We start from the raw sequence: 22,500 nt of genomic DNA, 5'->3' as shown, positions 1-22,500 counted from the left end.
CGTGAGCAGTGTTGCCAGATCTGCCGAAATATCATGAGATTTACTGAAATTTTGATGAACCTCAGAAATAATTTGTCAATCTCATGAATAATTTAACCGTGTAGCAGCGATGGGCCAAATTTGTGGCTTTACCGTGTACCAGCGAGGAGCCAAATTTTTGCCATGATATAAACCCCCCCAAAAAAATAGATGATGCATAAACTGATCACAAATGCGTTAATGTATATTATGAAATGGTTTGCGTGAGTGATGATTTTTTCTCCTTTTTCTCGCTTGGAGGGGCCTTTAAGAAACATGATCCCCGCAGCTACCAGGTTAAATATTGCTTTTCCAAATTTTCACCAAATAGTTAAAAAAAATGCTGATATCATGCTTTTTAACCTCATTTTATCTACATAATATATAGCACAAGAATCACTACATATATATTAAAGTGCGTCTGCCGAATTTTCTACCTACCTACTGAATTTTCTCGCAATAATCTACTGAAATTTCCTCTGCGCCATCTGGCAACACTGGCCGTGAGGTGCCCCTGCTGCCTCCAGTGATGCCATTTTAGCGGATTTTCTGCTAGATCTGGCGGAATTGCATGTTATCTAGCGGGAAAAATCTTAAAATTGACAAGAGTAACTGGCGGATTTTCAAGTCCAATCTAGCGGTAAATTTTTATAGCTTCACCTATCATCTGGCGGATTTTCAAGTCCAATCTAGCGGTAAATTTTTATAGCTTCACCTATCATCTGGCGGATTTTCAAGTCCAATCTAGCGGTAAATTTTTATAGCTTCACCTATCATCTGGCGGATTTTCAAGTCCAATCTAGCGGTAAATTTTTATAGCTTCACCTATCATCTGGCGGATTTTTTAGGCCATCCTAGCGGATTTATAAATTTTGAGTTGGCAACACTGGCTGCCTCACACGCCTCGGCTATCATCCCACCGTCGTCATGCGTGGGTGTACAGCATCGCCCTGCAGAAATATCAGTTTTCGTGCTTGTAAACACACCATGACCCTCTATGAAGACCTACAGGAGGAGGGAATGCGCTACAGGCACCAGGAGGAGGCCGCTAGCAGGGTTACCAAATTATCGTACTCAGAAACTCAGCACATTGTATTTTCCGGTTCTGAGTCACAGCTATCGCAAACAAACGCCAATATGTAATGCTTTTAACGATAACTTGAACTGGAATTTCGTTATCTGTGTGGGTAGGAAAGTTTTGGGCCCTGGAACTGATAAATGCGATGTTTTGAGTACGATAATCTGGCAAGCCTGGCCGCTAGACACACAAGGAGCCTCTACAGCCACTACACCATCCCAGCCTGGTGTGGGGGGGCGGGCACCTCCTGGCACCCCCATCCCTGTATAATAAGGGGACCGGATGCCTGGGAGTAATTCTTTACGCACAAAACCCTCCGAGACCTGCCCAGCCTCCACCACCGGGCACAGGGATGGGCAGACGTCACCATTTTGAAAAGTGTCTCCTCTATTCTAAGTGGCGCGCACACTATGAGGAACTACCCCAAAAGTTTTCAGCGTATCAAAACGGTTTTCACACCACAATAAAGAGAGTAAGAAGATGTTAATTTTGAAGCCATATTTTTGGTCTATATATCTTCATTTTTAGGAACTACTCCAAAATTTCTCATGTATCAAAACGGTTTTCGCACTTAAATAAAGATCGTAAGAAGATGTAAATTTTGAAGCCATATTTTTGGTCTATATATCTTCATTTTTAGGAACTACTCCAAAAGTTCTCAGCGTATCAAAACGGTTTTCACACCACAATAAAGAGCGTAAGAAGATGTAAATTTTGAAGCCATATTTTTGGTCTATATATCTTCATTTTTAGGAACTACTCCAAAATTTCTCAGCGTATCAAAACGGTTTTCACACTTAAATAAAGAGCGTAAGAAGATGTAAATTTTGAAGCCATATTTTTGGTCTGTAAATCTTCAAACATTAATTCTAAGTTCTCATGTATCAAAACGGTTTTCACACTTAAATAAAGACCGTAAGATGTAAATTTTGAAGCCATATTTTTGGTCTATATATCTTCATTTTTAGGAACTACTCCAAAAGTTCTCAGCGTATCAAAACGGTTTTCACACCACAATAAAGAGCGTAAGATGTAAATTTTGAAGCCATATTTTTGGTCTATATATCTTCAAACATTCATTCTAAGTGGCTCGCACACTATGAGGAACTACTCCAAAATTTCTCAGCGTATCAAAACGGTTTTCACACCACAATAAAGAGAGTAAGAAGATGTTAATTTTGAAGCCATATTTTTGGTCTATAAATCTTCAAACATTAATTCTAAGTGGCTCGCACATTTTTAGGAACTACTCCAAAATTTCTCAGCGTATCAAAACGGTTTTCACACCACAATAAAGATCGTAAGAAGATGTAAATTTTGAAGCCATATTTTTGGTCTATATATCTTCAAACATTAATTCTAAGTTCTCAGCGTAACAAAACGGTTTTCACACCACAATAAAGAGCGTAAGATGTAAATTTTGTAGCCATATTTTTGGTCTATAAATCTTCAAACATTAATTCTAAGCTCTCAGCGTATCAAAACTGTTTTCGCACTTAAATAAAGAGCGTAAGAAGATGTTAATTTTGAAGCCATATTTTTGGTCTATATATCTTCAAACATTACTTAGGAATTTCTTTGTAGGATTTTATTCAGGGAAAAAAATGTATCTATAATTATTTTTTCCTGACTCTCAGATTTATATTATTAAAAAACATCTGGCCTCTGAACGCAAGCAATAGAGTGTTGTGGACAGTGTTAGTCAATCACGCACACTGGACGAACACTTCAGGACTGGCTTAGATTTGTGTTAACGGACGAGAACGTGAAAAACATCTAAAACTAACAAACTATTCCTCAAATTCCGCTTCAAATTCCACAGATCCACCTCGGAGCAACACCAATTAACACACAATGAAATAATAATAATTGGCCTAAAATTAAATAAAAAAATATCAGTGAAATGGATTCCTTAACTAACACACACACACACACACACACACACACACACACACAGGGCAACACTTACAGGATGTTGAGTTGCATTTGTCTTCTGATGAGAGCGTTCTTCTTGTTAACCAAAGTGAACCATTGTTGCATGAGTCTCTCCTCCTCTTCGCTGCGTGTGTCTGTGAGAGAGAGAGAGAGAGAGAGAGAGAGAGAGAGAGAGAGAGAGAGTGTGTGAGAGAGAGAGTCTATGATCTTGACATATTTACAATCTGATACACATTTCTGCTCCCTTCCCCCTATGCTCAAATCCAAAATCTCTACATATTTACAATCTGACACACATTTGCACCATAATTTTTGAATGTTTACAATCTGATACACATTTCTGCTCCATTCCCCCTATGCTCAAATCCAAAATCTCTACATATTTACAATCTGACACACACATTTGCACCATAATTTTTGAACATTTACAATCTGATACACATTTCTGCTCCCTTCCCCCTATACTCAAATCCATAATCTTCACATATTTACAATCTGACACACACATTTGCACCATAATTTTTGAGCGTTTACAATCTGATACACACTTTTCCACCTCCTCACAATTCCTCCCCTTTTACACCCCTTCCTCCCTCTACATCCCCCTCCCTACAAGCCCCTTACACCTCCCTCCCTACTCACTCAAATCCAAAATTTCTACATATTTACAATCTGACACACAGTTCTGCTCCATTATCTTGACATATTTACAATCTGATACACAGTTTTTCACCCTCCTCACATTTCACCCTCTCCCTTACACCCCTCCCCCCCAACACCCCCCTACCCTTCCCCCTATACTCACTAAGGTCCATAATCTTCCGGAGGCGTCGCTCCAGCTTGGCCGCCTGTCCGTCAATCTGCTGTTGTTCACGTTCGAGGCTTTGCAGTTCGTTTTGGAGGTAACGGCTGCACTCCTGGGGGTGACCGGGGGAGTGGGGTGTTTAGTGGAGTGAGTGGAGGGGGTGTGGGGGAGAGGAGAGGGGAGGAAAGGAAGGATAGAAAGGAGAGAGGGAAAGGTTTGAACAGAAGGAGAGAGAGAGAGAGAGAGAGAGAGAGAGAGAGAGAGAGAGAGAGAGAGAGAGAGAGAGAGAGAGAGAGAGAGAGAGAGAGAGAGAGAGAGAGAGAGAGAGAGAGAGAGAGAGAGAGAGAGAGAGAGAGAGAGAGAGAGAGAAATAGGAAAATACAAAATAGGAAAATAGTTAAAAAAAAAAAAGGAAATAGAGAAATATGAAAAAAAAAATAATAATATAGAAAAAAATAAATATATCACAATTTAACCTACTACTACTACTACCACTACTACTACTTACCCTGTCATGGGGGCCGAGGGGACTCAGCCCCCAACATCTCTTCCTCTCCGACATTCTGTCAATAATATTTTTAAAGGAGTGGAGTTTTGGGGGGCGAACTTCCCTCACTCCTCCTCCTCCTCCTTCGCCTCCTCCTCCTCCTCCTCCTCCTCCTCCTCCTCTGCTGGCGGGGCTGGGGGAGTGCTGGCGGATGTGTTTGTTCGTTTGTTGGTTTGTGGCGATGTTGCCGTTCTCCTGAAATTGGAAAAAATAAAAAATAAATAGTAAAAAATGTATATGATTCTTGGTAAACTGAGAGAGAGAGAAAGCGCGCGCGCGAGAGAGAGAGAGAGAGAGAGAGAGAGAGAGAGAGAGAGAGAGAGAGAGAGAGAGAGAGAGAGAGAGAGAGAGAGAGAGAGAGAGAGAGAGAGAGAGAGAGAGAGAGAGAGAGAGAGAGAGAGAGAGAGAGAGAGAGAGTGGAGGAAAAAATTAAATGAAAAAAAAATAAAAATGTGTTTTAATAACGTACATAATTCTTGCTAAACTAATTCTTGCCCTTGTCCTTGTTGAATCTGAACTTATCGACCTTAAACCCATTGCTACGTGTCCTACCTGGCTCTCTTACCATCAAAACCTTATCAATATCCCCCTTATCAAAGCCCTTCACCCATTTATAAACCTCTAAGTCTCCTCAAACTCTTCCTAGATAATGCAAGTTTAATTAAGTCAATGGCAAGTCCCTTAAACACTAAATCATCTTAATCCTCCTCTGTACAGATTCTAACACCCTGACATCCATTCTATAGCAAGGCGACCAGAACTGAACCCCATAATAGATAGATAGATAGATAGATAGATAGATAGATAGAGAGAGAGAGAGATAGATTGTTTAAGTCTGGCAATGTTCCTCAACCCTAAATCATCTTAATCCTCCTCTGTACAGATTCTAACACCCTGACATCCATTCTATAGCAAGGCGACCAGGACTGTACCCCATAATAGATAGATAGATAGATAGATATAGAGAGAGATTGTTTAAGTCTGGCAATGTTCCTCACCCCCTGAATCATCTTAATCCTCCTCTGTACAGATTCTAACACCCTGATGTCCATTCTATAGCAAGGTGACCAGAACTGAACCCCATAATAGATAGATAGATAGATAGATAGATAGATAGATTGTTTAAGTCTGGCAATGTTCCTCACCCCCTGAATCATCTTAATCCTCCTCTGTACAGATTCTAACACCCTGACATCCATTCTATAGCAAGGTGACCAGAACTGAACCCCATAATAGATAGATAGATAGAGAGATAGATAGATAGATTGTTTAAGCCTGGCAATGTTCCTCACCCCCTGAATCATCTTAATCCTCCTCTGTACAGATTCTAACACCCTGACATCCATTCTATAGCAAGGGGACCAGAACTGAACCCCACAATAGATAGATAGATAGATAGATAGATAGATAGATTGTATAAGTCTGGCAATGTTCCTCAACCCCTGAATCATCTTAATCCTCCTCTGTACAGATTCTATAGCAAGGTGACCAGAACTGAACCCCATAATAGATAGATAGATAGATAGATATAGAGATTTCCTTACCTCACTAGGATTGGAGGTGGTGATGGTGGTGGTTGTGGTGGTGAGCGGAGGTGGTGGTGGTGGTGTCTGGCTGGTGGTGATGATCTCCTCCTCTGTGGGTAATAATAATACACACACACACACACAATAATAATAATAGATCCTGCTTGATTAACTCTCACACACACACACACACACACACACACTCTCACACACACACACACACACACACACACACACACACGCACACAGCACCTTGGGAGTGTTGGCGACCACTGATAACACTGGTGGTGGTGGAGGCAGGGGGGGGCAGGGTACCAGACGCCCCTACCACTCCCTGCTTAGCCTCCGCGATCAGCCTCCTCGCCCTCTCCCTCAGCTGGGCCTGTCGCTCCTCCTCCTCCTGTAAGATAGAGATAGAGATAGCTCACTTTCCCTCAGTATTTGTTGATGTTAGTTAATCTATCTCGCTCTATTTCTTTGTCTTCATTTAGCATACAGACACCCCCTGCCATTCACAGCCTCACGGTTCACAGATTGGTTTATACATGGGTAGGGTAATTTCGACACCCCCCTACCGAACGAACGCAGATGGAAACTCGCATATACGTGGTCTGGTATGGGGTAGGGGTGGCTGTAGAGGAAGCGAGAGGTGTGGAGAGTGTGTGGGAAGGTGCGTTGCCAGGCTAACCCCACAGCCGTCACGACCCCATCGGACAGTTTCACGTGGAGATACTAAAAATCGCCGCTCACAGGTAACGATCAAAACAATGAAAAGTGTTTGAAATCGGACCTAAATCCAAATATCTCATACTTAAAATCCTTGATGCTTACCGGGACCTGCCAGAACGGGTCCTCAGAGACTGGAGGCTACTGGTTTGGGGGGTAAACAAACATTGCGGAGACTGGCAGAGGGGTAACGGGGATAGGAAACTCTCGATTTACAAGTTTCGTTTACGCGTTTTTTAAATAACGCTGGGTCGAAAATCCAAATATATGTTTAATTTACGTGTTTTTTAAATAACGCGGAGTTGAAAATCCAAATATATGTTTGATTTACGCGTTTTTTAAATAACGCTGGGTCGAAAATCCAAATATATGTTTGATTTACGCGTTTTTTAAATAACGCTGGGTTGAAAATCCAAATATATGTTTAATTTACGCGTTTTTTAAATAACGCTGGGTTGAAAATCCAAATATATGTTTAATTTACGCGTTTTTTAAATAACGCTGGGTTGAAAATCCAAATATATGTTTAATTTACGTGTTTTTTAAATAACGCTGGGTTGAAAATCCAAATATATGTTTAATTTACGCGTTTTTTAAATAACGCTGGGTTGAAAATCCAAATATATGTTTAATTTACGCGTTTTTTAAATAACGCTGGGTTGAAAATCCAAATATATGTTTAATTTACGCGTTTTTTAAATAACGCTGGGTTGAAAATCCAAATATATGTTTAATTTACGCGTTTTTTAAATAACGCTGGGTCGAAAATCGAAATATATGTTTAATTTACGTGTTTTTTAAATAACGCTGGGTCGAAAATCCAAATATATGTTTAATTTACGCGTTTTTTACTTATTTGCTACTCAACAATAGGGATGCGCGGGTACCAGTAAATAGGGAGATATGGGTATTCTCTCTCTCTCTCTCTCTGTCTCTCTCTACTGAATGAATGTTTATTTTCCGATACAAGCCAACCTCCTGTTTGATTTACATTGTTTATGATTTACGCCAGCTCTTCAAGGACACAACACTCTCGTAAATGCAGAGTTGCCTGTATAACAATGCTTAGAAATGCCTATTTTTATCTGACAGAGATGGTGGAGCAAAACCCAATTTTCCCTATTTGATTATAGTCCCATCGATCGCGGATTTGCTCAACCGAGAACTACCACAAAAACGCCACTCGCCCGCCAACCACCACACTCTACGCACTCACACTCACCACAACCAACCACAAAGCGACTGTTAAATTTGAGTCCATATTTAATTTGTAACTTATGTGTGTGTAAAACTATATAACAATGCTTAGAAATGTCTTTTGTTATTCGATCGAGATGGTAGAACAAAACCCTATTTCCCTACCGATCGTGGATTTGTGGATCGCAGGAATTTTGCTCAACCAAGAACTACCACAAAAACAGCACACGCCCACCAACCACCACAATCTACGCACTCACACTAACCACAGCCAACCACAAAGCGACTGTTAAATTTGAGTCTGTATTTAATTTGTGACTTACGTGCATGTAAAACTATATAACAATGCTTAGAAATGTCTTTTGTTATTCGATCGAGATGGTAGAACAAAACCCTATTTCCCTACCGATCGTGGATTTGTGGATCGCGGGTATTTTGCTCAACCGACAACTACCACAAAAACAGCACTCGACCACCAACCACCACAGCCTATGCACTCACTCACCACAACCAACCACAAAGCGACTGTTAAATTTGAGTTTGTATTTAATTTGTGACTTATGTGTGTGTAAAACTATATAACAATGCTTAGAAATGTCTTTTTTTATTCGATCGAGATGGTAGAACAAAACCCTATTTCCCAACCGATCGTGGATTTGTGGGTCGCGGGAATTTTGCTCAACCAAGAACTACCACAAAAACGCTACTCGCCCGCCAACCACCACAATCTACGCACTCACATTCACCACAACCAACCACAACAAAGTGACTTAAATTTGAGTCCATATTTAATTTGTAACTTATGTGCATGTAAAACTATATAACAATGCTTAGAAATGTCTTTTGTTATTCGATCGAGATGGTAGAACAAAACCCTATTTCCCAACCGATCGTGGATTTGTGGATCGCGGGTATTTTGCTCAACCGACAACTACCACAAAAACAGCACTCGACCACCAACCACCACACTCTACGCACTCACATTCACCACAACCAACCACAAAGTGACTGTTAAATTTGAGTCCATATTTAATTTGTGACTTACGTGCATGTAAAACTATATAACAATGCTTAGAAATGTCTTTTTTATTCGATCGAGATGGTAGAACAAAACCCTATTTTTCTACCGATCGTGGATTTGTGGATCGCGGGTATTTTGCTCAACCAATACCTGTGACTGGCGGAGTGATTCTGTATCTATTTTCATCTATACAGTCATGCCTCAAATAGTAAGGTTTCCAGTAGTACAGTTTCGGCTGTATGTGGATTTTCATAGAAGATTTTTTCAGGGTTTTTAAATTTCGCGACGAGCATGAAATTTTAAAACCCGAAAATTTTAAAATCCCGCCTAACCATTTTTCATATAAGATTTTTTCAGGGTTTTTAAATTTCGCGACGAGCATGAAATTTTAAAACCCGAAAATTTTAAAATCCCGCCTAACCATTTTTCATAGATTTTCACATAAGATTTTTTCAGGGTTTTTAAATTTCGCGACGAGCATGAAATTTTAAAACCCGAAAATTTTAAAATCCCGCCTAACCATTTTTCATAGATTTTCACATAAGATTTTTTCAGGGTTTTTAAATTCACGACGAGCATGAAATTTTAAAACCCGAAAATTTTAAAATCCCGCCTAACCATTTTTCATAGATTTTCATATAAGATTTTTTCAGGGTTTTGAAATTTCGCGACGAGCATGAAATTTTAAAACCCGAAAATTTTAAAATCCCGCCTAACCATTTTTCATAGATTTTCATAGAAGATTTTTTCAGGGTTTTTAAATTCACGACGAGCATGAAATTTTAAAACCCGAAAATTTTAAAATCCCGCCTAACCATTTTTCATAGATTTTCATATAAGATTTTTTCAGGGTTTTTAAATTTCGCGACGAGCATGAAATTTTAAAACCCGAAAATTTTAAAATCCCGCCTAACCATTTTTCATAGATTTTCACATAAGATTTTTTCAGGGTTTTTAAATTTCGCGACGAGCATGAAATTTTAAAACCCGAAAATTTTAAAATCCCGCCTAACCATTTCTCATAGATTTTCATAGAAGATTTTTTCAGGGTTTAAAATTTCACGACGAGCATGAAATTTTAAACCCGAAAATTTTAAAATCCCGCCTAACCATTTTTCATAGATTTTCAAAGAACATTTTTTCAGGGTTTCTAAATTTCGCGACGAGCATGAAATTTTAAAACCCGAAAATTTTAAAATCCCGCCTAACCATCCCACCCATACCTTGGAGAGGGTGCGCTGTGGGCCGGGCTGCTGACTCTGTGCCTCGCGCCGCGCCTGCTCCAGGAGGTGTCGCGCCCTCTCCTTCAGCTCCTCGTGCCTTGAAGACGGCCGCTGGGGGGGAGAGATCGCGACAGTATGACCTTGTTAGTATAGCATTTGTATTTCTTGTATAATTTCATTTCTCTGATTTTTATTCCTATTTTTAAAGTCCATTACAAATAGTCCTGATGTGCTGGCTATAGGCAAGATATGGGGGGAGAAACGGGTCTTGGGACTGCATGGGTCGTATTTAAGACTTTTCGCAGCCCAAGAACACATATATTTGACAAGGCTTTCGTAAGAGTTGTGGGCATTTCCAGGGGTAGTTTTATGACCCTGGTGGTAGTGTGGCCCTTCCTCTGTACCATGAACCTAAAGAGAAACATTTGACAAGGCTTTCATGGGGGTTGTGGGCATTTCCAGGGGTAGTTTTATGACCCTGGTGGTAGTGTGACCCTTCCTCTGTACTGTGAAGCTTAGAAACACATATTTGACAAGGCTTTCGTAAGAGTTGTGGGCATTTCCAGGGGTAGTTTTATGACCCTGGTGGTAGTGTGAACCTTCCTCTGTACTGTGAAGCTTAGAAACACATATTTGACAAGGCTTTCGTAAGAGTTGTGGGCATTTCCAGGGGTAGTTTTATGACCCTGGTGGTAGTGTGACCCTTCCTCTGTACCCTGAACCTAAAGAGAAATATTTGACAAGGCTTTCATGGGAGTTATGGGCATTTCCAAGAGTAGTTTTATGACCCTGGTGGTAGTGTGACCCTTCCTCTGTACCCTGAACCTAAAGAGAAATATTTGACAAGGCTTTTATGGGAGTTGTGGGCATTTCCAGGGGTAGTTTTATGACCCTGGTGGTAGTGTGACCCTTCCTCTGTACTGTGAAGCTTAGAAACACATATTTGACAAGGCTTTCATGGGAGTTGTGGGCATTTCCAGGGGTAGTTTTATGACCCTGGTGGTAGTGTGACCCTTCCTCTGTACCCTGAACCTAAAGAGAAATATTTGACAAGGCTTTTATGGGAGTTGTGGGCATTTCCAGGGGTAGTTTTATGACCCTGGTGGTAGTGTGACCCTTCCTCTGTACTGTGAAGCTTAGAAACACATATTTGACAAGGCTTTCGTAAGAGTTGTGGGCATTTCCAGGGGTAGTTTTATGACCCTGGTGGTAGTGTGAACCTTCCTCTGTACTGTGAAGCTTAGAAACACATATTTGACAAGGCTTTCGTAAGAGTTGTGGGCATTTCCAGGGGTAGTTTTATGACCCTGGTGGTAGTGTGACCCTTCCTCTGTACCCTGAACCTAAAGAGAAATATTTGACAAGGCTTTCATGGGAGTTATGGGCATTTCCAAGAGTAGTTTTATGACCCTGGTGGTAGTGTGACCCTTCCTCTGTACCATGAACCTAAAAAGACATACTATTTGACAAGGCTTTCGTGGGAGTTGTGGGCATTTCCAGAGGTAGTTTTATGACCCTGGTGGTAGTGTGACCCTTCCCCTGTACCATGAACCTAAAGACACACTCATTAGAACCCAGCTGACCCCATCTTTGACCTTTAAAACAGCTGATGTGGGAAGCAAAACTGTCCAATATTGACCTTTGTGGCAGGGCAGAGGAGAGGACCCACGGAATTGAACCCCGAAACGGACTAGTGGAAATGGACGGACTATTTAATTTTTTGATATGCAAACTCTCGTATCTACACACAGAGGTCACGCAGGATGTAAGTTCATCAACACTGTATTATGGGGCTCGGTACACAATGCAATATCAGGGTACATATCATAGAAAACACAGCGGCCAAGGCAGTTTTCAGGGGTAGCTCAGCCATTTCGAAAGCATGCCACAAAATGCAGATAAAAACACGAATGAAAATCGGATCAAATAAACAAGAAAATAGGGAAAAAAATGGATTAAAAAACGACGAGGAATTAGATAACGCACACACACACACACACACACATTAGGGCATACAAAACCATCATCGTCATCATCGAACACAATTAAATTAGAGTTATTTTAAGAACACGAAATCACTATTATTATTAGCATTAGTAGTAGTAGTAGTAGTAGTAGTAGTAGTAGTAGTACACAAGGTCAGCATCAGCACCTGGGTCAGCATCGCAAGCAGTGCTGAATATGTGCTGTCCTCTGAGGCTGCTGTGTACCCCGCTAGGAAGATGAGCAGGTCAGCGAGCCTCTCCTCCCCTTCCTCCTCCTCCTCCTTCTTCTTCTTCTCTTCCTCCTCTTCTTCATCCTTATCTGCCTCCTCCTTCTTCTCTTCCTTTTCCTCCTCCTCCTCCTCCTCTTCTTCCTCTTTGTCATCTTCTCTCTTCTCTTCCTCTTCTTCCTCCTTTCCTTCCCTCTCCTTCTTCCCCTCTCCCTCCCTCCCTACCTCCTCCTCCTCCTCCTCCTCCTCAGCAGACCCAGACCCACTCAGCAGGACACAAGAGACCTGCTGACTACCTGCTGAAGGGGGTCCGCTGAGGGTAATTTGGGGGGTGGAAGCCTTGCTGTGCGCTGAGTCTGAGTGCTGAGCGGCGGACGAGAGAGAGGAGGAAGAAGAATGAGTAGGAGGAGGAGGAGGAGGAGGAGGAGGAGGAGGTAGGGTTGGGTATGCAAAAATTAGTGTGTGTGTGTGTGTGTGTGTGTGTGTGTTGGAGACAGCAGAGGAGGAGGAGGAGGAAGAGGAAGAGGAGGAGGAAGAAGAGGGGTGGGTAAGGAAGAGGAAGAGGAGGAGGAGGAGAAGGAGGAGGAAATAACCACTAACAGAACTGAATCTATGAAGGAGATGAAAAGGAGGAGGAGGAGGAGGAAGAAGAAGAAGAGGAAGAGGAGGAGGAGGAAGAAGGGCCCAACCCCCCCACCATCATCATCATCATCATTTTCTTTATTTCTCTCTTTATTTTCTCTCTCTCTTTCTTTCTTTCTTTCTTTCTTTCAATGTTTTTCAGATCTTCTTCTACTGCTGCTTCTTCCTCCTCCTCCTCCTCCTCCTCTTTCTTCCTCTCTTCTTCTCTCTCCTCCTCCTCCTTCTCCTCTTCCTTCTTCTTCTTCCTCCTCGAAATCAAAATCACAGAAGAAATCACTCATCTTCCTCCTCCTCCTCCTTCCTTCCTCTTCCTCCTCCTCCTTCTCCAGCTCCTCCAACCAGTCCTCCTCCTCCTCCTCCTCCTCCTCCTCTTCCTTCCTCGCTCCCACCCAGTCCAGGCTTCCAAGCGGAGACTCTGGTGAACAACTCAAAAAATAGGCAAAATTTTGGTCATCTTCAGGTCGACGGACTCCATCCACTTTCGCGACCTTAATGGGCATAGGCGCTGACCCCAGTGTGCTACCCCCAGTCCGATCCTGCCCCTGGGGAGTCTGACCACCCCTACACCCGACGCCACCCCCAGGGAAGGCCTCGGAGTGGGGTAAATCGGCAATTCCGAGCGACGTCAAATTCCGTCTGTCTCGAAAAATCCCAGACCAGTATTGCAAGATCGCCGAGCTGTTTGCGGACCCTACCCCCCCCTGGAGGTTCCCCTGGGGGCTTGGCAGGGGCGTGTGGGTACCCTGGGGCGGGGCGGACCCTTGGGGAGCCTGGGGTGTGGGTACGGACGGCAGGGGAGGCAGGGGAAGGCGGGGAAATTGGTGTAAGGGAGTCTCGGAAAAAATGGTTAAGTTGGAGTTTTGAGGAGACTCATCAATCATGGGAATTTCAAGGTCATCAAGGTCATAGTAGGACTCGTTAAGGTCACAGGAGGTCACGGTGGGGGGGGAGAGCGAGCGGTGGAGGGCGACGGAGAAGTGCCCGTGACCTTGGGTGACGGTTGACCTGATGTAGTTTTGCCAGACGCGTTCTTGGGCTTGTATGACCTGACCTTGTATGACCTGACCTGGTGGTGATGGTGGGTGACCTTGACCTTGTTTTCCGGTTGTTTGTTTTGATTCTTCTTCTTCTTCCTCTTCTTCTCCTCTTCCTCCTCTTCCTTCTTTCATTAAATCTTCTCTTCTTCTTCTTCTTCTTCCTCCTCCTCCTTCTTCCTCTTCTTCTTCTTCTGTCTTCCTCTCCTCTCTTCCTCCTCCTCTTTCTTCATTCATTAAATCTCCTCTTCTTCTTCCTCTTCCTTCCTCGTCTTCCATTTTTCTTTCCTCCCTTCCTCCTCCTCCTCCTTCTTCTTCTCTTCCTCCTCCTCCTCCTCCTTTCCCTCCATATATGAGAGAGAGAGTGAGAAGAGATATTCCTCCTCTTCCTCTTCTTCTTCCTCCTCTCTCTTCTTCTCCTCCTCCTCCTCTTCTCTCTTCTTCTTCTCCTCCTCTCACTTCTGGTCTCTCCAAGCACTTAACTCTTCCAAGCTCCTCCTCCTCCTCCTCCTCTTCCTCTCCTCCTCCTCCTCCTCCTCCTCTTATATCCCAGGTATTCACAATATTCCTACTACTACTACTACTACTACTACTACTACTACTACTACTACTACTTCTACATACCCCCTCACACACAGCCACCTCCACCACCACCACCGCCGACCTGACCTGACCTTCCTCCCAGCTGACCTTTGCCGTGGCCCGTAGAGGAAGGTCACTGTCGAAATTGGGCGCCAGATGGGTCGGGGTGAACTCGTATGACCTTTGACCTTGGGGTTGACCTGGGTTGGGGTAGGGGATGTATTTGTGACCTTTGTATTGGTGACCTTGAACTTGATCTTGATTTTGGTGATCTTGAACTTGATCTTCATAGTGTTGACCTTCTAATTGGTGACCTTGATTTTGGTGACCTTTCTGACCTTGATCTTGATACTGTTGACCTTCTGATGGGTGACCTTTCTGACCTTGTAACTGATGATCTTGAACTTGAACTTGATTTTGGTGACCTTTCTGACCCAACTCATGACCTTTCTGACCTTGATCTTGTAATTGGAGAACTTGAACTTGACCTTGATGACCTTTTGGACCTTCTAATTGGTGACCTTTAACTTGACCTTCTAATGGGTGATCTTGAAGTTGGAATTGGTGACCTTGCTCATCTAACAAGTGACCTTTCTGACCCAATCCATGACCCTGAACTTGATCTTGATAGTGTTGACCTTCTAATTGGTGACCATGATTTTGGTGACCTTTCTGACCTTGATCTTGATACTGTTGACCTTCTGATGGGTGACCTTTCTGACCTTGTAACTGATGATCTTGAACTTGAACTTGATTTTGGTGACATTTTTGACCCAACTCATGACCTTTCTGACCTTGATCTTGTAATTGGAGAACTTGAACTTGACCTTGATGACCTTTTGGACCTTCTAATTGGTGACCTTTAACTTGACCTTCTAATGGGTGATCTTGAACATGGAATTGGTGACCTTGCTCATCTAACAAGTGACCTTTCTGACCCAATCCATGACCCTGAACTTGATCTTGATACTGGTGACCTTGCAACTGTTCCTGTAATATCTGACCTTCCAGTGGGTGACCTTGACCTACGTGACCTTGTGCCAGCATGAAGGCGCGTAGCATGACCTCTTCGTCCAAGGTGCAGGTCGGAAGGTCAAAATCAAGGTCAGCCTTCTCTCCATCTTTATCAATGGTGTTCCTCTTCCCTTCTTCTTCCTCTTTCTCCTCTTTAATCACATTCTTAAGGCTGTCTTCTTCCTCTTCTTCTTCTTCTTCTTCTTCCTCCTTTTCTTCCTCTCTTTCCTTCCCTTCTTCTTCTTCTTCTTCTTCTTTATCAACTCTGTATCTATCATCTTCCTTCTGTCCTTCTTCCTCTCCTCCTTCTTCTTCCTCTTCTTCTTCCTCTTCTTCTGGGGCATGGATGAAGATGTCAGGGATTGAGAAGAGAGGAGGAAGAGGAAGGAAGGGAATGCGGGAGGTCAGACTATCTTCCTCCTCCTCTTCCTCCTTCTTCTTCTCTTCCTCTTCCTCCTTCTTCTCCTCCTCTTCCTCCAGTACCTCCTCCTCCTCCACCTCCTCCGTACTCTGAAATGCGTGGAGGAGTTGAAGTCTTCCTCCTCCTCCTCCTCCTCCTCTTCCTCTAATTCCTTCTTCTTCTTCTTCTCTCCTCCCTTCTTCTTCTTCTTTCTCCCTTTCTTTATCCTTGTCATTAACTATCTTTATCAATTTCTCTATCTCCCTCTTCATCATCTCCTCTATCTCTCTTCTCCCTATCTTTATTACATCTTCTTCCTTCTTCCTATCTTCTTTTAGTGTTTTTTGTGATTCTTCTTCTTCCTTTCTTCTCCCTTCATCTTCTTCCGCCTCCTCCCTTCCTCTTCTTTCTCTCTCAATCCCCTCTTCTTCTTCCTCCTCCTCCCTTCTTCTTTCTCTTCCTATCTTCATCAATTCTCTGTGTTTCCCTTCTTCTGTTTTGGTCAATTCTTCCATTCCGTCGTTTTCTGTTGACGATGATTCCTTCCCCTCCTTATCCATCTCCATCTTCATCAAATTTTCTTCTACTTCTTCTTTTTCTTCTTTGTGTTGAATCTTCTTCCTATCTTCTGTTGCCTTGGTTTGTATCTTTATCAAATTTTCTTCTTCCTCTTCCTTCTTCTTCCCCTCTTCTTCTTCTTCTTCCTTCCCTTCTTCTTTGGCTATCTTTATCAATGCTTCCTTCTTCCTATCTTCATCTACTTCCTCTCTCCCATCATCTTCTCTCTCCATCTTTATCAAATCTTCTTCTTTCTCTTCCTTCTTCTTCCCCTCTTCTTCTTCTTCCTCCTTCCCTTCTTCTTCTTTGGCTATCTTTATCAATGCTTCCTTCTTCCTATCTTCATCTACTTCCTCTGTCCCATCGTCTTCTCTCTCCATCTTTATCAAATCTTCTTCCTCTTCCTTCTTCTTCCCCTCTTCTTCTTCTTCCTCCTTCCCTTCTTCTTTGGCTATCTTTATCAATGCTTCCTTCTTCCTATCTTCATCTATTTCCTCCCTCCCATCGTCTTCTCTCCCCATCTTTATCAAATCCACTTCCTCCCCATCTTCTACTTCCCATTCTCTCTCATTTCCCATCTTCAATACATCTTCTAATTCATCCATATCCACCATCTTCATCAGCCATTCTCCCTTCTTCCCTTCTTTATCCATATTTCCTCTTATTCCTGTTCCGGCGTCGTCGTCTAAGCCTATCAACACACACACATCGTTTTCTGTCGTCAAATTTCCTTTATTATTTTCCTTTTCTTTCCTTTCTTCTTCTCCTTTCTCCTCTCCCCTCTTCCCTTCTTTACCTCCCATCCTTATCCAGTCTTCTCTTTCCTCCTCCTCTTCTTCCTCTTCCTCCCCTTCCATCTTCCTCCATTCCACATAATCTTTGATCTCCTCCAGACTTCCTTCTCTCTCCCTCCTATCTTCTTCCTCCTCCTCCTCCTCCTCCTCCTTCCTCACCTGTGTCCCAATTAAGAGAGGTAGGCTTAGGACACACCTATGTAATTCTTCTCTGTGTATCTCAACTTTGAGTGATGATGATGGGACAGTGGAGGAGGAGGAGGAGGAGGAGGAGGAGGAGGAGGAGGAGGAGGAGGAGGTGGTTATGAGGGGAAGAGGAAGAGGAGGAGGAATGGAAGAGGAGGAGGAGGAGAAGAGTGTATATGGTATGGTTCTATGAGGAGGAAGAGGAGAGGAAGAGGAGGTGATCATAAGAAGAGGAGGAGGAATGGAGGAGGAGGAGGAGGAGGAGGAGGAGGAGGAAGGACATACAAAAACAGAGGAAGAAGAAGAAGAGGAAGAAGGAGGAGGAAGAGGAATGGAAATAGAAGATAAGGAAGAGGAGGAGGAGGAGGAAGGAAGAGGAGAACGAGAGGAAGAAGAGGAGGAGGAGGAAGAGGAGAACGGCAACATAGGAAAAGAAGAAGAAGAAGAAGAAAAAGAAGAAAAAGAAGAAGAAGAAGAAGAGGAAGAAAAATCAAAACAGGCCACAACCAATCTCTCGTCCGCCAACAACCACTCGCAACTCGGCACAACCCGGTAGATAGGGACCAACCGATACTCAACCAGACTCGGAAGACTACCGGCGGACTCTACCGAACCCTCCAAGCACTCCATGGGGTCTATCGGCGCGGAAAAACGTAAAACTCGAACAATTCCGATTTTTGCATTTCTCCGATACTCGACCTCATATCGGCAAAGTGCGTACTCGAAGTCATGCCTCAGGGGCGGTACGGTGCCATGGGGGTCCAGGGGGAGGCACAGGGTATGGCAGGGGGCACAGCGGACTGGGGTATGGGGGTACGGGGCACTCGACTCCATAATTCCGGCGGCAATCTCGAGTTTGAAAATCCGATCAAATCTCATTGGTTTCTGCACGACCTCCTCTGCTGGGCCTTGAATTGGGGGTTCGTAAGGGGTGTGGGAGGTGTGGGAGGGTGCGTAAGGGGTGGCCGGGTGTGTGGAAGGGGTGTAGGGGTGAGCATAAGGGGTGTAAGTAGGCTTTAAGTTGGATATATCAGATGAAAAGATAGCGACTGAGGGTTGAAATGACGACTTGTAAGGGCTGTAAGGGGTGTCATGGGGTGCGTAGGGGGTATGGGAGGGTGCGTAAGGGTCATAGGGGGTGCCAGGGTCCATGTAAGGGGGCTGTAATGGGGGTATGTTGGGTGTAATAGTAGAGTTTGTGGATGTGTGTGTGGTTTTGTTTACGTTTTGACCAAGATGATTTTTGGGGTGTGTTGTGAGATGGTGTCTGTTTTGGGTACCTGGGTCTCCTCCTCCTCCTCCTCCTCTTCCTCTTCCTTCTTCTTGTCTTCCTCCTCCTCCTCCTCTTCCTTCTTCTTGTCCTCCTCCTCCTCCTCCTCCTCTTCCTTCTTCTTGTCTTCTTTCCTCTTCTTCCAGTTGATAGCTTGTATTATGTCCATATCTTACTTTTCCTCCTCCTCCTCCTCCTCCTCCTCTTCTTCCTCTTCCATCTTCTTCTATTCGATAACTTGCATTGCTTCCATATCTTCCTTCTTCTTCTTCCCTTCCTCCTCCTCCTCCTCTTCTTCCCTCTTCTTCCATTCCATAACCTCCTCCTCCTCCTCCTCCTCCATTTTCTAGTCCATAACCCATACCTCCTCCTCTTCCTTCTTCTTCTTCTGATCTTCCTCCTCCTCCTCCTCCTCTTCCTTCTTCTTCTTCTGACCCTCCTCCTCCTCCTCCTCCTCCCCATCTCACACTATCATAATACAAATCCTTCTCTTTCAGTTCTTCAATAATCCTTCCGAAGGGGTCATCATCAGGGAGGAAGGGAGGGAAGAAGAGTCCTACCTCCTCCTCCTTCCTCTTCCCCTCCTCCTCCTCCTCCTCCTCCTCCTCCCCCTCTCCAAAAGGGCGGACACTCGCATATATCTTAAATTCCTCCTTGGATAAATCTATGTCCTTAGTGAAGGATATCTCGCGTTGCATCCCGCCCCCAAACCACAGGCGATCATATATAGGATCTGTAGGATACCCTGTAGGATACCCTGTAGGATACCCCGTAGGACCCCCCTTGGTAGGATCCCCAGACATTGAAGTTCCAGCTGTAGGATTTTCTGCTATATGGTAATTCTTAGTAGGACCTTTTTGCATAGGACCCCCCTTTGTAGGATTCCCAGACATAGGATTTCCAGCTGTAGGACTCTCTGCTATTTGATGACCATTAGTAGGATCTCTTTCTGTAGGACGCCTCTTCGTAGGATCCCCAGACATAGGACTTCCAGCTGTAGGACTTTCTGCTATATGATTCTTGGTAGGACCTCTTCCCATAGGACCCCCAGACATAGGACTTTCTGCCATATGACCATTCTTAGTAGGACCTCTTTGCATAGGACTCCCAGCCTTAGAATCCCCCCTCGTAGGACTTCCTGCTATTCGATCACCCTCAATAGGACCCCTCTTGATAGGATCCCAGCTTGTAGGACTCTTCATAGGATGTTTTCTGGTAGGGGTCACGCGTCCTGTGCTTTTTCGAGTGTTTTCGGAAGGATTTCTTGTAGGATTCTTCGTAGGATTCCCAGTAGGACTCCACATTGGGCATTTTGCAGGGGAGGTCCTATTGCCTGAAGGAGGTTTTGTGTGGATTTCGGTAGGATGTGGTGAAGTCCCTGTAGGATGCCCCATAGGACCCCTCATAGGAGACTTCACAGGAGGTTTGACATTTCCTGAAGGATTTTTCGAGGCGATTTCTGTAGGACTCGGCACTGAAGGACGTCTCACAGGATACCCCATAGGACCCCTCATAGGACCCTTCCCAGGAGCCCTCACACTACCCCTAGGACTCCCTGCCACGCCTGAAGGACCCCTCGTCGGACTCCTTTGCACACTACCAGCCCGGCCCTTGGTGTGGAATCCTATAGGACTCCTCGCGGGGGACTTTCGGGAGCGTCCTATGGGGGTCGTGGGGCGCCTGGTAGGACCCCCTCTCGGCGTCCTTAGGGGGGGGGCGGGGGAGTCCTCAAATGATACCCAGGCCCTCATGGCATCCTTCAACTGGGTGGGGGGTAGGATGGGGGGGCGGGAGGGGGGGTGGGGAGGAGTCCTATGGAATTTTGGACTTTTTCTTTCTTCCTCCTCCTCCTCCTCCTTCTCTGTTTCCTTCCCTCCTCCTCCTCCTCCTCCTCCTCCTTGCATATCCTCTCTCCTCCTCTCTTCTTCCCTTCTTCCTTCATTAGTAGATGGGGTTAAGTTGCTTCTATCATCTTCTATGCCTTCTTTACCCTCTTCTTCCTCTCTTCCTTCTTCCTCTCTTCCTTCATTTCCATCTTTATTAAGTGTTTTGCCTATTCCTTCATTCGCTCCTTCGTCGGAATTTTTGTTGTTTTTGTTTTTTGTTCCTTCTTCTTCTTCTTCTTCCTCTCTTCTTCCTCCTCTTCCTCCTCTTATTACTTCTTCTTCTCCTCCTCCACCTCCTCTTCCTCTTCGATCTTCTTCCTCTGTTTGATCTTTAAAGCAGTCTTCTCTTCCTCCTCCTCCTCCTCCTCCTCCTCTTCTTTTTTGGTCTTCTTCTTCTTCTCTGCTATCTTCAAAATTGCTTCCTCCTCCTCCTCTTCTTCCTTCTCCTCCTCCTCTTCTTCCTTCTTCTTCTCTGCTATCTTCAAAACTGCTTCCTCTTCCTCCTCCTCCTCCTCCTCCTCCTCCCCAGTTCACCTCCTCGAATTTAGCCCAAGGGGAGGGAGAGAAGTCCTTGGGGAGAGTCCGAGTCTCCCTACTCATCTCCTCTTCCTCCTCCTCCTTTCTCTTCCCTTTCTTCTTCTCCTCCTCCTTCTCTTTTTCTTCCTTTCCTTCTCCTCCTCCTCCTCCTCTTCTCTTCCTTTTGTTAACATCATCAGATTTTTCCTTCCTCTCCTTCTCCTTCTTCTCCTCCTCCTTCTTCCTCTTCTTCCTCTCCTCCTCCTCCTTCTTCCTCTTCCGCTTCCTCGCCTCCTCCTCCTGCTCCTTCATCTTCTTCCGCCTCTTCGCCTCCTCCTCCTCCTCCTTCTTCTTCCTCTTCCGCTCTTCCTCAACCACATTCCTGTTCACATTTTTCTTGAGTCGATCTCGGAAGCTCGTGAACGGAGCGGAGGTGGTGGTGGTGGTGGAGGACCCTAGAGGGGGCTTCAGCGGTCCGGACTTGGCCTGCGGACTCGAGGACTTTCCGAGGGGCAGCGTGAACCCTCGCCTTGGCCTAGGGTCCGACGGAACAGCGGAAATTTGACTATCGGAAGATCGGCTATTCGATATATTTCGCCCGGTACCCCTTGAAAATAGCCCACGTTTTCTATTCCGCTGACCCCCCGGGCTTTCCCTCTCATCCAATCGGGCGTAAGACACTCGGGTCCGCTCCTCCACCTCCGTTTTCCCTCCACGTTCCGTTTTCTCCGAGTCGTTCGCCGGAAACTTCGCTAAATTCAACTCAACATCAATTTTCCCGTCACGAGATTTCTTCGTTTTTTGTCGAATGTCGAGCGTCATGGGTCTGTTCGGGGTCTCTTGGGGTCTCGTCGGGATCTTCTTGGGTTCCTCTTGGCCTGGGGTGGCTGGTGGAGGGGTGGGCTAAAGAGGAAGAGGAGGAGGAGTGAGAGAAAGAGGAAGGGAAGGGAGAGAAATGGAAGGATGTTTGCACGAAATGACAGAATGAGAGGTGGATTGTTTTACAGTGGTGCCTCCTCCTCCTCCTCCTCCTCCTCCTCCTCCTCTTCCTCTTCCTCTCTTACAGTGGTTAATGAATAGTATAAAGTGGAGATGATAAATACAGTAATAATAATAATAATAATAATAATAATAATAATAATAATAATAATAATAATAATAATAATAAAAAAAATGGAATAGGAAGAAAAAATGATGAAAATGAAGAAAAATGAGAAAAAAATAAAGAAAAAAGAAAAAGAAGAAAAAAGAAGAAAATAAACAAGAAAAAATGAAGAAAAATGAAGAAAAAAAATTGAAAAAAAAAAATAATAATAATGATAATAATAAT

The 22,500-nt window shown here is 44.2% G+C and overlaps 2 protein-coding genes and 1 long non-coding RNA gene across 3 annotated transcripts in view; all 3 read right to left on the bottom strand.

The window, feature by feature from the left end:
• Positions 1–4,357, bottom strand: part of LOC126987213 (uncharacterized) — a 32,764-nt gene extending 28,407 nt beyond the window's left edge. Inside the window, exons 1-3 of the long non-coding RNA XR_007740413.1 lie at positions 4,345–4,357; positions 3,837–3,948; positions 3,066–3,165 (exon numbers count right to left, since the gene is read on the bottom strand). This is a non-coding gene — a long non-coding RNA (uncharacterized LOC126987213). The remainder of the gene's footprint in view (positions 1–3,065; positions 3,166–3,836; positions 3,949–4,344) is intronic.
• A 26-nt stretch (positions 4,358–4,383) lies between these two features.
• LOC126987438 (EH domain-binding protein 1-like) overlaps positions 4,384–22,500 on the bottom strand; it is a gene marked incomplete at its 3' end in the record, with an annotated part of 48,371 nt that continues 30,254 nt past the window's right edge. Inside the window, 5 exon segments of the mRNA XM_050844403.1 lie at positions 4,384–4,578; positions 5,928–6,019; positions 6,162–6,309; positions 10,077–10,187; positions 12,229–12,651. Coding sequence (XP_050700360.1) covers positions 4,384–4,578; positions 5,928–6,019; positions 6,162–6,309; positions 10,077–10,187; positions 12,229–12,651 — 969 coding nt within the window.
• The window catches only part of LOC126987212 (uncharacterized), an 11,808-nt gene continuing 1,978 nt past the window's right edge, over positions 12,671–22,500 (bottom strand). The window contains exons 2-3 of the mRNA XM_050844025.1: positions 15,215–22,073; positions 12,671–14,971 (exon numbers count right to left, since the gene is read on the bottom strand). Coding sequence (XP_050699982.1) covers positions 13,059–14,971; positions 15,215–22,073 — 8,772 coding nt within the window. The 3' untranslated portion in view covers positions 12,671–13,058. The remainder of the gene's footprint in view (positions 14,972–15,214; positions 22,074–22,500) is intronic.

Source organism: Eriocheir sinensis, chromosome 64 (genome assembly GCF_024679095.1).
Source record: "Eriocheir sinensis breed Jianghai 21 chromosome 64, ASM2467909v1, whole genome shotgun sequence".
NCBI classification, from domain to species: domain Eukaryota; kingdom Metazoa; phylum Arthropoda; class Malacostraca; order Decapoda; family Varunidae; genus Eriocheir; species Eriocheir sinensis.
This window is presented reverse-complemented; position numbering and strand designations above follow the sequence as displayed.